The following is a 16,247-nucleotide window of genomic DNA, read 5'->3' as shown; positions in this document are numbered from 1 at the left end:
TATCTTTGGTACTAGATCATGCATTTTTTTTTTTTTACAGCCCTCAGTGGCAAACACTGAAATGCAAGAACTCAAAAGGATACAAATTGATCAAGTTCCAAGTTGAGATTTTTTTCCATACCCAGTTCTACATTCACTGTCAAAATATCCTCTACCAGCCTGTTGAGAATAGGTTTAAAGGGTTAATTGTGGATAAAATATACCATACTCCGATTTTACTCTAACTGGTCTGTTCTGTGGGAGGAAAGAAAGAAAACGCAAACATTTTTCTTTTTTTATACAACATTTGTCAAAGTACGTTCTTGTTCACGAGGTTGGTCTGAGCTCAAGGCACTGCCCAGATTAAGATATTGATAAGCTGTACTTCGAAACTGGACACCAACAGATCCTTATGATGAAAAAGATCTGTGTTAGTTCAAACAAATCCCTGTGAACAAGCCGAATGACGTAGCTCTTTTCAGAACATTGTACAGGCCGGAGCCTTTCAAAAGAATGCACAGTAACCAAGGACAAAACACACTCCAAACAGACGAGAGAAAATAAAAGTATAAGTGCGAGCACAAAAACTTCAAACAGATGTCCATAACACACATAATTTAATAAAATCAGTAAACAACAGATAAAAGGTAGACTAGGACTGCGTCCCACATGGCATCCTAATTCCCTACATAATTTTGTCAAAAGTAGTAAACTATACAAAGAATAGGGTGCCATTTGGGACGGATCCCATATTTCCTTGTTATGTTATGGCTCAAACTTCCATTCCTCCAAGAATACCTCTCTTCTGAACGCTGGTTTCTTTTGTCAACCAATCAACACTGACCTCACTTCTAGACAGGCTGTGGCTCTTCAACTACGGTTGTGTCCTGATTCTCAACACTTCTCCTGAAGCACGCACTTGCACCCTTTTTCTCTTGGGTTTAAAAATTGTCGAAACACCCTCCAGCCAATATTTTTGTTCCATTGTTGATAGGGTCCCACAACAAATGCATGTTAACACTGTTAAAGGTCCAATATAGGGATTCTTTAAATCTCAATATCATATTTCTGGGTAACAATTAAGTAACTTACTGAGATAGTTTTTAAAAATTTAAAATGGTATAAAAGAAACAAAAATAGCTTCTTAGCAAAGTGCAATTTTGTTAGGACTGTGTGGGAGTGATCTGATTTAGGGAGGGGAAAACTGAAAACTGTTTTTGGCAGAAAGGTTTGGCTAAAACTCCATTCCACCAAAAACAGGCTGAAATTTCAGGTGGCCTTTTCAAACAGCACATATACTAAAAGGGCATTTTTTAAATTTAATTTTCACAATTTCACAGTATTATTCCAACCTCATAGTGTGGAAATGTATATAAGGAACACAGGTCAATCAAGTTGACTGCTCTGGGCCTTTAAGGTTTCTATTTCTCCAATAGGTGAAACCAGTCTTTCATAAATGGTATTGGGTAGGCTAAAGAATTATTGGATTCCCTAATAACACCATCTTGTGTTCCCATTTGTTTTTGTGTTAAATGGTTTGTTTATGAAGTAAACATGTTGCACATTCAGCAGGATACAACATCACACAATGTTCAGGTAGCAATATGTTATGTAGAGCAAATATGCCTCTGTCATGTAGAATAGCTAATCACGTCAGCTGTATTCAAGACATTCCTATCTGCAACTTTCTGAACCGTTTGCCTACTGAACATGGCTCTGCTTCACCCATAACACTTCTGGTCTTCTTTGTAAATATAGTACCAGTCAAAAGTTTGGACACACCTACTCATTCAAGGGTTTTGGGGCTCTGGGTTTTTGGTAACTATGGGTCTTCCTTTCTGCCACAGGAAAGGAAGACCCAGAGTTACCGCTGCTGCAGAGGATGCGTTCATTAGAGTTACCAGCCTCAGAAATTGCAGCCCAAATAAATGCTTCAGCATTCTCTGAACAGTTTATGTTGAGATGTGTCTGTTTCTTGGAGACTGTGTGAATCAGGGCTTCATGGTTGAATTGCTGCACAGGAAACACTACTAAAAGGACACCAATAAGAAGAAGAGACTTGCTTGGGCCAAGAAACACGAGCAATGGACATTAGACCGGTGGAAATCTGTCCTTTGGTCTGATGAGTCCAAATTTGAGATTTTTGGACTGCATGTGTGGTTCCCATCTTGAAGCATGAAGGAGGTGGTGTCATGGTGACACTGATTTATTTAGAATTCAAGGCACTCTTAACCAGCATGGCTACCACAGCATTCTGCAGCGATACGCCATCCCATATGGTTTGCGCTTAGTGGGACTATCATTTAATTTTCAACAGGACAATGACCCAAAACACACCTACAAAACACACCTACATCTAAGGGCTATTTGACCAAGAAGGAGAGTGATGGAGTGCTGCATCAGATGACCTGGCCTCCACAATCACCCGACCTCAACCCAATTGAGGTGGGTTGGGATGAGTTGGACCGCAGAGTGAAAGAAAAGCAGCCAACTAGTGCTAAGCATATGTGGGAAATCCTTCAAGACTGTTGGAAAAGCATTTCCCATGAAAGTGGGAAATATGCAAAGAGTATGCAAAGCTGTCATCAAGGCAAAGGGTGGCTACTCTTAAGAATCTAAATGATTTGTTTAACACTTTTTTTTGGTTACTAAATGATACCGTGTGTTATTTCATAGATTTGATGTCTTCACTATTATTCTACAATGTAGAAAATAGTAAAAATAAAGAAAAACCCTTGAATGAGTAGGTGCGTCCTAACTTTTGACTGGTACTGTGCATAACCCTTCTCCATAAAATATGTACAGTACGTTATTGCTGTGATGTCACAGAAAGGTATCAAAACAAACTGGAATAATAGTAACACAATAAAATGCCTTCGAAAATGCAAACGATATCCACAAGATGAAACAAAGAAAACCAGCAAAATCCAAACCAACACAGTACTGCTTCTAACATAAAAGAAAAAGGACTCGACTATAAGTCCTTGATGCTCAATGAAACATGCGTCAGTATATACAGTAGTGACTATTGCACCATGGCTCTATCAACGAGAGAGTTAAATAGTGAGAGCACCTAATTTGAAGGTCTGCTTAAACATTTTGCTTATACAAAATCTTTAAATAGTTTGGTAACCATGAACAAATGGCGTGTAAATCATCATATGTAATTTCCCCACGTTCAGTATGTAACATACATTTAAGTATAAACTGCCAACTATTCATCATTACAAAATCATGAATAACAGGCTGTATAAATGTTATTTAAATAGTTTACAAATAATGTTTTTATGCAGTGTAAAAGCAAATTCAAATAAGTTCAATAACCATATGGTCTAACTATATTTTATTGAGTTCTGTGAGCCTGCTCAAATAAATTAATTACTGGTATGGGATATAGGCCTTTGGTGCTTCACAATGACTGTATGCCAACTTGGAAAGCCCTTTGAGTTAAGTTCTTGAACAGAAATTCCTGTTTTCATTGAATGTTAAACTGCTCAATGCTTAAGACACTGCTGTTAAAGGAAAAAGGAACCGAAAGAAACAGATTCCTACATGATGAAAAGACCAACTGGTCATATTGCCAGACACATGCACACACACCTTAAAACTACCTCCAAAATGTGAGGCAAGACTACGGTTTCAAATTTAGGTGAACATTTAGAAAACTACTTGTTGCCCTTAATAAAAAGGTGCAAACACCACAAAATATCTATACATAACTATGAAAAAAGTGATTTGCTCTCTCCAAAAACAGCAACTGACCACACTAAGGGCTTTTCCCTCTCCCTCCTACAAAATGGCTTTGTATGTTAGATGAGCACAGTAGGTAATTGCAGCAGTCTCTTCAGTCCATTGTCTCGTTCCCACACAGCCACATGTCTCAAATTCTTTACCTTTCAAACTCTTTCAAACTATAGAAACCCTAAAAGGTGACCGATTTGGGCAGCTGGTGGCTTCCAGCATGTATTCTATAAAAGTCTGGGTTGGATCGCACTGAGGTGACCTCTCCTGCCGACTGTCCAGATGAGGGCCCCGGAAGCAGCATCTGGGCCGTGAAGGCAGGCAGGGCAGGGAGGGGCCTGTGGGCCGTGGGCAGTTTTTGTAACTGGGAGGAGATCTGGTTCTGGTTTGAGCTTTGGCTCTGGTTGGCAGTGGTGGCTCTGTGTGTGTCCATTAGGCTGTGGAGCCCAGTGTGGTGGTTAGGAGGAGGGCTACACTGGAAAGGAGCCAGTCTATCGGCGAAGCAGGGCGGCGGCGGAGGGATGACGATGGAGTCTACCACCCAGCTCTCCTCCTGTCCTTCATAGTCCGGCTCCTGTGGAAGAGAGGGAAGGGCTGAGAAGGTGGTAGGAAGAGGAGAGGGGAGGGCAGGGAAAGGAGGAACACCGGAGGAGGCGGCGGTAGGGGATGGAAAAGAGAGGAGGATGAGGGGTCATCATCTAGCTCAGGTATGCGCGGCGGTGGTGGTAGGCCGAACATCCCCAGTGTTTCCTGAGGGCTGGTGCCTGGCAAGGGGCTCTGCGGCAGGGCAGTGGCCACCTCCAGCAGCCGGTCCATGAAGCAGTCCTCGCCGTCAGCCTCCGAGAGGTTGTCGTACTGGGAGGTGTTTGAGGGCCGGCGGTCCCCTGTCGTCTGGGGCACGCAGAGTGACACGGGGAACATAGTGGGCTTGAAGGTGATTCGAGGGGGTGGCTTGGCAAAGGCGAGGGAAAAAGAGGGCCGCGAGGACGGGGATTCCTCCAGGATGAGGTCCAGGGACGTGGGTGGAGGTGGACGCGGACTCTTAGGCTTCGGTAGGGGTTCTACCCCTAGTGAAAGAGCCGAGCAGGGGGGCACAGAGTCCGACTTCAGCCCTACCTTGGTCCCGTCTCGCAAGCATAGAGGTTCGGGGCCCAGGGGTGTGTGGGCACTCTCTTCCATAGAGTAAAAGGGTGGAGGGGGTAGATCCGGGAACTCCAGTGTCTTGGACCCTGATCCAGACTGAGTGATGGAAACATCCCCAACAGGGGGCTCGTAGGGCAGAGGCCAGTAACCGGGCTCTTCCTGGGTCTCTGGACCTGCAGATCGGGCCACCATCCCCACTCGACCACCCCTACCCTCAGACAGACTCCTTTCTCCTCCTTTCTCCACCTCTGAGACATGGTCACTCGGACACTCCTCCACCCTATCCCTGACACCCCGCACCCCTGGAGTGGAACCAACCTTATGTGGCTTTGGCGGAGGCTTGGGTGGGGTGACTGGACACATTTTAGGCCCTTCTGGCATCAGAGCCTGATTGTGGACTACCACAGGTTCCTGAGAGGGCATGGGGCGCAGGGGGTCGTGGGCCCCTGGGATGATGCTGGTGTCCTGGGTGTCCCCGGGACAGAAGGAGCGGTCAAGGGTGATGGTGTCCGGCCTGTGGGCCTCTATGTGGGGCTGGAGCGGGGGCTGGAGACTGGTCTTGGGCTGGTCCAGAGGGAGGGCTAGATCACGCTGGAAGGGCATCAGGAGAACAGGCCGCTCCTCACCGAGGGGCTTCTTAGGCAGCTCCTCTGACTTGGCTACAGTAGGGGAAGATAACATAGCAATTAAAAACAGAATAACTATTATAATATTAACATGGTTGTAGTTCGCTTGGCTTTTTATGTTTTAAACACTGACCATGTTCAAATACTTAGTGGCAATACGTAACTTTTTGGGTGACCTGATCTGTTCTGTGTGCGCTATTTCAAGGTAACCCATTCTTAGCTTTTGTTCTTTACTTTCGGTTCTGTACACCAGCTTCAAAACAGCAGAAACAACAATATTTTTGGATATGGAAAATGTATTTCACAGTGGTTTTGATGGTACTATGACTCTACACACTATACTGGCTTATTTTATAAAACTGATAGCAACCAGGAAATGGCGGAGCGATTTCTGCATAGTGCAACTAAGAAATGCATCTTTGAATATGTTGGATTGGTGAAAGTATAAAGGGTGGTAACCTTGTTCTCATCTATCCAATCACTTATAGATCTGTGCTTATCCCAAGGAAATGACAAAGCGGGGATGCATTTCTGAAGTAATTGAAAAGGGCCACTATCCCAGTGTGAAAGTTAGCTTTAGGCAATTGACTGACTGACAGATTAACTAACTGTTTGACCAACTGACCGCCTGTCTGCCTGGGGACTGATAGACTAGGCAGAAAGCCCCACCTGATGGTGGGAGGTCCAGCTTCATCTTACGGAGCTCGGCCATGGACGTCTGCAGCTGCTCCACCACCACGTCGTCGGGTAGGAAGAATGAGCTGGACAGGTGCTCCTGGAGGAACTCCCTTAGGTCCTCCAGAGGAAGCTTCAGCAAGCGCTCTGATTAAACAGACACAGGATGGACACAGGAGAGCGCAAATTAGGATTGTTTTTTACTAATTAATATGCAAACCAAATCAATCGACATTCTGACTCAGATAACAATGGCAGCTACGTTGACAGTGTGACACTGCCACATTGATATGATCTTTTCTGATAGAAAACCACTAAAAGAGTACAACTTTGTTGTCACTGATACACCTCTTCTACTTGCCAGGAAGTCTTTCAGTATTTGATCTGAAACATTCAACTAGCTAATCAATCCCCTTACAGGTTAAATAATAAAATAGTAGCCAATCATAAATAATCAAACAACAGCAAACATCAAGTGACGTGTGATGAAACCAATCCGCCAATCAGCTGAATTACTCAACAATCACACTACATCCAATAAAAAGACGGCATTCCTCTCTTCTCCACAGTAACCAGTGACCATCTTGCATTATGTAAGCGAAGCAGCCAACCAACTGTGAGGCAACATGTGTACCGATGTCATTCACGTGGAAATACCCTATATATGGCGCCGACAGACATGGCAGCTCTGGTTCTTGTTCCTGGTTCTAGTTGTGTGTTATTTCTTACATTAGCCCAGAAAGTTTGTGTTATTACATACAGCCCAAAATAACTTTTGGATATCAGAGCAGCGGCAACTCACCAGGAATACAACATTCCCAAATTGGATCCTTTGTTCGTACCCCCCAGGGCAACTGAACTTATCCCAGAGGCTGCTCCAAGACACCGCCGGCGAAGAAGAGGTATTTGGAGTGGACTTCTAGTCCGACTCAGGAGGCGTGCACACCATCCACCGCTTCAGAGTATATTAGAACTCTCCGGGGAAGAAGGTGGGGGTGTATGCTTCATGATTATCTTCTCATCGTGTGATTGTAACAACATACAGAAACGCAAGTCCTTTTGTTCACCTGACCTAGAATACCTCAAATGCCGACCATATTACCTAGGATAGGATAAGTAATCCTTCTCACCCCCCCCCCTTAAATGATTTAGACGCACTATTGTAAAGTGGCTGTTCCACTGGATGTCAGAAGGTGAATTCACCAATTTGTAAGTCGCTCTGGAAAAGAGCGTCTGCTAAATGACTTAAATGTAAATTACCTCCCAAGAGAATTATCTTCGGTTATAGTCACAGCCGTGCATATTCCCCCTCCAGCCAATACCACAACGGCCCTCAAGGAACTACACTGGACTTTGTGCAAACTGGAAACCACATATTCTGAGGCAGCATTTATTGTAGCTGGGGATTTTAACAAAGGAAATTTGAGAAAAACGCTACCGAAGCTCTAACAACACATTGACTGTAGTACTCACACTGCTAAATCACTCGACCACTGCTACTCCAACTTCCGGGATGCCTACAAGGCCTTACCCCGCCCTCCCGTCGGCAAATCAGATCATGACTCCATTTTGCTCATATATAGGCAGAAACTAAAACAGGAAGTATCTGTGCGAAGGTTTATTCAACGCTGGTCTGAACAAACGAAACCATGCTTCAAGATTGTTTTGATCACATGGACTGGGATAAATTCCTGGGTAGCCTCAGAATTGATGTATACACTGACACGGTGACTGAGTTCATCAGGAAGTGTATAGCGAATGTTGTTCCCACTGACTATTAAAACCTACCCAAACCGTGGACAGATGGCAGCTTCCGCGCAAAACTGAAAATGTGAACCACCGCATTTAACCATGGCAAGGTGACTGGGAATATGGTTGAATATAAAACTGTGTAGTTATTCCCTCTAAGGTAATCAAACAGGCAAAACGTGAGTACAGACATCAAATGAAGTCGCAATTCAACGGCTCAGACACGAGACATACAGTGGGGCAAAAAAGTATTTAGTCAGCCACCAATTGTGCAAGTTCTCCCACTTACAAAGATGAGAGGCCTGCAATTTTCATCATAGGTACACTTCAACTATGACAGACAAAATTAGAAAACAAATCCAGAAAATCACATTGTAGGATTTTTAATGAATTTATTTGCAAATTATGGTGGAAAAGAAGTATTTGGTCAACAACAAAAGTTTATCAATACTTTGTTATATACCCTGTGTTGACAATGACAGAGGTCAAAAGTTTTCTGTAAGTCTTCACAAGGTTTTCACACACTGTTGCTGGTATTTTGGCCCATTCCTCCATGCAGATCTCCTCTAGAGCAGTGATGTTTTGGGGCTGTTGCTGGGCAACACAGACTTTCAACTCAAATCCCTCCAAAGATTTTCTATGGGGTTGAGATCTGGAGACTGGCTAGGCCACTCCAGGACCTTGAAATGCTTCTTACAAAGCCACTCCGTTGCCCGGGCGGTGTGTTTGGATCATTGTCATGCTGAAAAACCCAGCCATGTTTCATCTTCAATGCCCTTGCTGATGGAAGGAGGTTTTCACTCAAAATCTCACGATACATGGCCACATTCATTCTTTCCTTTACACGGATCAATCGTCCTGGTCCCTTTGCAGACAAACAGCCCCAAAGCATGATGTTTCCACCCCCATGCTTCACAGTAGGTATGATGTTCTTTGGATGCAAGTCAGCATTCTTGAAACTCCCCAAATACAGATGTGCCAAGCTTGTAGCGTCATACTCAAGACTTCAGGCTGTAATCGCTGCGAAAAGTGCTTCAACAAAGTACTGAGTTAAGGGCCTGAATACTTATGTTAATGTGATATTCCTGCAAACATTTCTAAAAACCTGTTTTTGCTTTGTCATTATGGGGTATTGTGCGTCGATTGATGAGGGGAAAAAACAATTTAATCAATTTCAGAAAAAGGCTGTACGTAACAAAATGTGGAAAAAGTGAAGGGGTCTGAAAACTTTGAATGCACTGTAAGTCAAGGGGTATGAAAACTTTCTGAAGGCACTGTAGTATGAACACCTCAACACATGACAAAATTTAATATGACCTCCAGTGTGTCGATTCTATCCTTCTCTGATGATGTCATACTCACTCTTGTGTATTTTGAGGGTGGTGTAGGCCATGGCTGTGAGTATCCTCTCTCCCTCTAGGATGTAGATGTCCCACAAGCGCAGGGTCAGGGTGAACGGGGTCTGTCGCAGAGACACACACCAGAGGAGACATTTTGAAACTCTTGTAAATAAACATTAAAATATGTTTGGTTATAGTATTTTGGGTCATTGGACATCAGGTGGCTAAATTTACAATGGGGGGGTTCAAATGTATGACTCTCACCCTATCTATGAAGCACTGCAGGAACCATTTAGTGGTGTATATTCCGTTGGACATCTGCTCTCTGTCCTACAGGCAATAGAAGAGTGAAACAGAGTCATTATTTTAGTATACTTACAGCCCTGGCTTTCCAGAGAAAAAGGATATCTAACACAGATTAAGTACTGCCTTTCTGAAAAGAGTTGAATTTAGTGACAAACGCTAGGGAAATGCGTTTCTCACCAGGTGTTTCTTTAGCTTGGGGAGGAGCTTGGACAGGATCTGCTCGTGGTGGGCCTGGTAGCGCTGCAGCTTGGGGAACCCAGGGATGAAGAATCCTACCACACACATATAGGGACAAAAAGAGAGAGGATGCATAGTTAGGAACCATGTCAAGAATGTAAAACAAAAATGTAAACAAGGTCTATGACAGTAGTTAAGTAGCAACCTAACTAACTCCTCCTACATCCCTCGCTCTAGCTCTCCTCCCCTGCTCACCATGCATGGTGTGGTTGTTGTTTGTGAGGAGCTGGGACAAGGCCCAGAAGGCGTCCTCCTCGTTCAGGTACATGAGCAGGATGGCGGCGATCTGACTCATCCCCTGGCAGTAGCTCACCTCCTGGGGACAGGACAATAGATCTTTAAAAAATAGATTTTGGAAAGTGGATAGATCTTGGAAAGTGGAGGCGTCATAGAACGTCAAAAAGTTAAATTGCTATAGACACCTTGCTGTTTTTGAGACAGCGTTGTATTTGCTAACAAAGAGATTTGGTTAATTAAGGCCGGCACCACAGGCAGTAAAGACATTTGTGACTCGATTTAGTAAACTAGGCGCATGTCGCAAGTCACGACTTCACAGGCGAGCCGCTTGAATGGAATTTTTATTTCTTACATTTTTTAAATCAAAATGCATATTTTGGCAGAAATGCCTTCTTGGACATTCCATGTGCCTTAATAACAAACTTGTATGCCACCTGTAAATATGAATAAAATGGTTAAATTACGAGTCGTGTTGGTTAAGCCACAGAAAAAGTTAGCAACCTTCCCACTAGCCATGATTGGCTGAGATGAGTGGGCTGGACATGCCGAGAGAGGAGTTTGGATTGGTCGGCTATAGAAGTTCATCAGTCTGTGTTGGTAATCCTGTCGAACATGGCTTTAAAAAAAATCTATTGTGTCGTGGAGGTTGCATAAGTGTGGCTCTCCACTTTCTGGAGGATCAAGTTATGAAATCAGTGGAACTAGAGTATGATAGCGAAAGAGATGGAGAAAACCCCTGTCTCTGGATTACATCTTCAAACTAAGGGAAACCGTGGCATAGCATTCCCGACTACGAGACGCGTCCATGCACAATGATGTATATAGGTAAGATAGCTTGCTACATTTCCAGATATTACACTTTTTCAAATTTTGACAGAAAGTGGTTTCATTTCGAGCTAAAGTGTACAGTTAGCTAGCTAGCTAACGTTAGCTGGCTGCCTCCCTAGCTGATGTTATTATTAGTTTCCCAGAGCCGTTTGCTGTTCTAGTTAGAGCCTAATGTTAGCTAGCTAACATTGAACATCGGTGGTTAGCTCCCAACACTGTGGCATTTTTGGCACTGTTCATTGTGGTTTAACTAGCTAATGTTGGCTGGCTGACTTGTTAGATAACATTACGTGACGTGTGTACAACACCCGTTGAATATGGCTGGTGTCAGTAAACGTCTGCAAAAAAGCGTAATGAAATTGTTGCCTGCAGAGCTGGTTAGGCTGTTTTCATGTTATCCAGAGGTAAACAAATCATCGGCCAGAGCGGAAAGTGTGTGCTTCGATAGCAAAACGAGATGGTGGGGCTAAAGCTTAGCTTAGTGTGAACAATGCTGAATGGTTGTAGACAAAGAAGAGCTCTTCACTAGATAGCAAAACAATCACAGGCGATTTTCTCAAAAGTGAGTTTACAAGTTGATCAACTTTCAAAGCAGAATTACTTTCCCATTGTTCCTCAAATGCAGTGTATGATATACAATTTTGTAGCTTTGAGCCTCTACTTTTAAATGTAAAAAAACACCATTTCAAATTTTGCTACCGAAGACCAAATCCAGGTGTTGAGTCACATTTTTGCATAAAAAAAACACCCTTGATTTTTCCCACATTTTGTTACGTTACAGACTTTTTAAAATGTATGTTTTCCCCTCATCTACACACAATAGCCTACAATTGTATTAGCCTACTTTTATATTTTGCAATTGTATTAGCCTATTCCAATATATCTGTCATTCAGTGACATTTATTCCCATAGTAATTCTTTATGGATCCATCCAGATGTGGTTAGAAAACAGCGCATGTGGTGGGCTATGCAAAGAGATTGGTGAAGTGACATGCCCTGCAAACACACATTAATACATTTAAAGTCCCTAAACTCGGTCGAGCAGTAGGGTTGATCCGAGCGGTGGTCAAGCACCCAAACTAACTGGCTAACGTTGGCTAGCTACTTCCAGAAACAAATGAGAGAACCGCTTACTTTGACCAATTTACTCGCCATAGCTGGTTAGGCTGTTTTTAAGTTAGTTGGTGACTGCAACTGTGCTTCTGGCAAACATTTTATTCTGATTTTTTGCCAACGTTTACTGACACGACATATTCAACGGGTGTTAGAGTTTGTAAATTTGTCAGTGAATCTGCGCACTGGCACACAGACCAGAGTGCTCTAAAATCAGAGTAGACAGCCAGAGCAAATATACCAGCTACGTCTATTGACAGTTGTCGCAGTGACATCAAACATTATTTAGAAATAGTTACTTGCATAGGAGTCTTTTGTTTAGACATGTAGCTAGCTAGCTAAACAATGAATCCCAACTCATTATTACTACCCTGCATGAATATACAGGTAGCTAACTAACCAGCTTCAACGTTAGCTAGCTAACATTAGGCTATAACTAGTAATGCAAATGGCTCTGAGATACAAATAATATTACTACACAGATCATACATGTAACGCTAGCTAGCTAGCTAACAGTACACTTTAGCTTGAAATGAAAACGACTTTGACAAAATTAGAAACGTGTAATATCTAAAAATGTAGCTAGCTAGCTTCTCCCTCTCTGTCACGGATGCCACAGTTGCCCTTAGTTTGAAGATGTAATCCGGAGACAAGTGTTTTATACAACAACCTTCTGTGTGTTTTCATATTTGCAATCAAATGCCGAAATGTACTCCATCTTCTTAGCTATCATAGTATAATTCCACAGATTTCAAACCTCGGTCCTCCAGAAAGCGGAGAGCAACACTTACGCAGTTCTACGACATAATATCTCTCAAAAGAGCTGCGTTACCTACACATACTGACCAGTTCATATTATAGACAGAAGCGTGCTACATGGCAGACCAATCCGAACTCATCTCTCAGCATGTCATGTCCACTCATTATCTCAGCCAATCAGGGCTAGCAGGAAGGTTGCTGACTTTTTCCATGGCTAAACCAACTAGGCTCATAATTTAACAACTTTATTCATATTTACAGATGGCATACATGTTTGTTATTAAGGAACATGAAAGTTCACATATTCCAGAAGGCATTTCTGCCAAACATGATAAAATAAAGGTTTACGTTCAAATGGCGCTCCTGTGAAGTAGAGACGCGCGACATACACATAGTTTCCTGAAACGATTCACATTTTTGTTACACTAAGTTTTTCATAAGAGAAACAGTTTTAGTAAGTAAGCTACAGTCCAGTTACAACTACTTTTTTTTGTGGGTGTAGGAAGAGCAATTCTTACACTATTGTTCTAAATTCAATCACTCCTCTTCTTCATCCTCATCATTCAGTTAATTCAAATTCAATTGTAATACATTTTGTCCCAGTTTTGCATGTGCTCCAAAGGGATAACTTGAAATAACATGATATACAGTTGGTTAAGAAAATCGTCAAAATAAAAATGTGATTATTTATTAGCCTATTGGATGTCAGTATTTTAGGCACATGTGAATTAGGCCTCATGTAAATCAGTCAAAAGCTCAAGAGATACTGTTTGCATGACAACAGGTGCTGTTAGATTACAATATAATTTATCTGCCAGTTTGGAACAACATTTCCTTTATGAGTAGTGAGTGATCCTAGGGTGGCAACACACACATTCTAAGTGATTTCAATGAGTCTTTCTCCATTCTGATTGTTTAATACTGTTCAATTAAACTTCAACCATACACATTTCATAATTTCCTGCACTCAAATGCAGTGATGGAAAAAGTACACAATTGCCAATTATTCAAGTAAAAGTCATCCAGTAAAATACTACTATTTGGTTTTAAATATGCTTAAGTATCAAAAGGTAAATGTAATTGATAAAATGTACTTCAGCATCAAAAGTATAAATCATTTAATATTCCTTATATTAAGCAAACCAGATGGCACCATTTCTTTTTTAACGGATAGCCAGGGGCACACTCCAACACTCAGACATAATTTACAAACAAAGCACATGTGTTTAGTGAGTCCTCCAGATCAGAGGCAGTAGACGACCAGGGATGTTCTCTTGACAAGTGCGGGAATTGGACTATTTTCTTGTCCTGCTAAACATTCAAAATGTAACGAGTACTTTTAGGTGTCAGGGAAAAATGTATGGAGTAAAAAGTACAGTATTTTCTTTAGGAATGTAGTGAAGTAAAAGATGTCAAATAAAAATAAAGTAAAGCACAGATGCCCAAAAAATATATACTTTACACCACTGCTCAATTGAGATAATTTCCACACTGCCACGTAGGACTGCACGATATGGGCAAATAATCTAGGACTTATTTTTAACCAAATGTTGCAATTGCGATTTGACTTGCGAATTAGAGCAGATAGAATGTCTATTCTAATTCTATAGTTAGAATATAATAGTAGGCACTTTGAATACAGTGTTGTTTGACATGACAACAAATGAAAATGCCAGGGAGGAATATTGTGACAGGGTAGGAACTAAAGTGTTCATAAGTGTTTCCTAGGGGACCCTATAAGTATGTTGAATGTTTTCTCTTAGCTACTTCATGTAGCTAACATTCTTGCTTCATGTAGCTAACATACATCAATAAGGGATCATAGATTTCACCTGGTCAGTATATAGTACGTCATGGAAAGAGCAGGTGTTGCTAATATTTTGTACATTCAATGTACAAAGATGGTGATTGGGTCTAAAAGAGGCATTTGATAGTCCACATTTAGTGTTTTCCTTAATAAATCCTGTTAAGGATGCTACGAATTTTCGCAGCTTTTTGTTCAAAACCGCGCAACATTTCAACGTCCTGCTAGTCATGCCAGGAATATAGTATATGCATATGATTAGTATGCGTGGATAGAAAACACTCAGAAGTTTCTAAAACTGGTTAAATGATGTCTGTGACTATAACAGAATGTGTTTCGGAGTCAAAATCCCAAGGAAACCTGTTCACATTTCCGAAGAAAAAAATATCAATCCGCCAGTCTCTGTGTTGTCTATGACAAGGTAAAATAGATAGCGACCGGTTTACAGTTCCTACAGCTTCCACACGATGTCGCCAGTGTTGTGAATTGTATTGTAGTTAATCCTTGGTCAGATGAGTAATAGGCACATCCTGTCGTCGAGTACACAGCAGGAAGTTATGGAAGGGGGAAAATGGACGACAATTTCCAAACTTGCTGCTATTGAATACACATCGCCCCGTGATCAATTTGATCGTTTATTAACGTTTACTAATACCTAAAGTTGGATTACAAAAGTAGTTTGAAGTGTTTTGTCAAAGTTTATAGGCAACTTTTGTAATTTAAAAAAAAGTGACGTTGCGTTTTGAAACAGTTTTTCCTAGATTTGACTGTGTTCATAAATGGACATTTTGGGCATACATGGACCGACTTAATCGAAAAAAAGAGACCCAATTGTGATGTTTATGGGACATATAGGAGTGCCAACAAAGAAGCTCGTCAAAGGTAATGAATGTTTTATATTTTATTTCTGCGTTTTGTGAAGCGCCGGCTGCGATAATATTTTTGTTTACGTCCCCTTCGTGTGTTTTTGGGGGCTGCATGCTATCAGATAATAGCTTCTCATGCTTTCGCTGAAAAGCATTTTACAAATCTGACATGTTGGCCAGATTCACAACGAGTGTAGCTTTAATTGAGTACCCAGCATGTGTGTTTTAATGAAAGTTTGAGTTGTATGGAGTAATATTAGTTGGCGCTCTGGAATTTTGCTGATTTTGATGCCTGTACAGGTACCGCAGCCGTAACAGATGGTGATTGGATCTAAAAGAGGCATTTGATAGTCCACATTCAGTGTTTTCCTTAACTGCCATTTCCAGAAAGTCAGACACTTCTGACACGCCAACACATTTTCTTCAGCTTCAGAAGCTTCTGCATTCACCTAATTTTGTGTAGTTATCCTTAGATATACAGTGGGGGGAAAAAGTATTTAGTCAGCCACCAATTGTGCAAGTTCTCCCACTTAAAAAGATGAGGCCTGTAATTTTCATCATAGGAACACTTCAACTATGACAGACAAAATGAGAAAAAAAATGTCATTACATTCCTATTTGAAGGTTTGTGTTGATTTTGAATCAGGTTTTAAGGCAGTGCTAAAGTGTTCTTCAGAAGTAAACAGCGGCTTTTTAGAGTCATGATAGCTTGCAGTGATTACGCAAAAAATGACTAGGTATCACCCCCTTACCCTGTCCCTTACTTGTTTTTAAATGGTGAGAGAAGTGCTACACCTGGTGGAGAGAGGCTGTAAGACAGAATTAGTTGCTTTATGCGAGCTGT

At 41.8% G+C, this 16,247-nt stretch overlaps 1 protein-coding gene across 1 annotated transcript in view; it reads right to left on the bottom strand.

Moving 5' to 3' along the window:
- Positions 1 to 579: 579 nt before the first annotated feature.
- The window catches only part of si:dkeyp-19e1.3 (uncharacterized), a 108,170-nt gene continuing 92,502 nt past the window's right edge, over positions 580 to 16,247 (bottom strand). Inside the window, 7 exon segments of the mRNA XM_064930632.1 lie at positions 580 to 4,353; positions 4,356 to 5,522; positions 6,159 to 6,311; positions 9,276 to 9,375; positions 9,518 to 9,583; positions 9,737 to 9,831; positions 9,992 to 10,112. Of these exon segments, the coding sequence (XP_064786704.1) occupies positions 3,902 to 4,353; positions 4,356 to 5,522; positions 6,159 to 6,311; positions 9,276 to 9,375; positions 9,518 to 9,583; positions 9,737 to 9,831; positions 9,992 to 10,112 (2,154 nt within the window). The 3' untranslated portion in view covers positions 580 to 3,901.

The sequence above is a fragment of the Oncorhynchus masou genome, chromosome 22, assembly GCF_036934945.1.
Source record: "Oncorhynchus masou masou isolate Uvic2021 chromosome 22, UVic_Omas_1.1, whole genome shotgun sequence".
Taxonomy (NCBI): domain Eukaryota; kingdom Metazoa; phylum Chordata; class Actinopteri; order Salmoniformes; family Salmonidae; genus Oncorhynchus; species Oncorhynchus masou.
The sequence above is the reverse complement of the archived record's forward strand: the minus strand, read 5'-3'. Positions and strand labels throughout refer to the sequence as shown.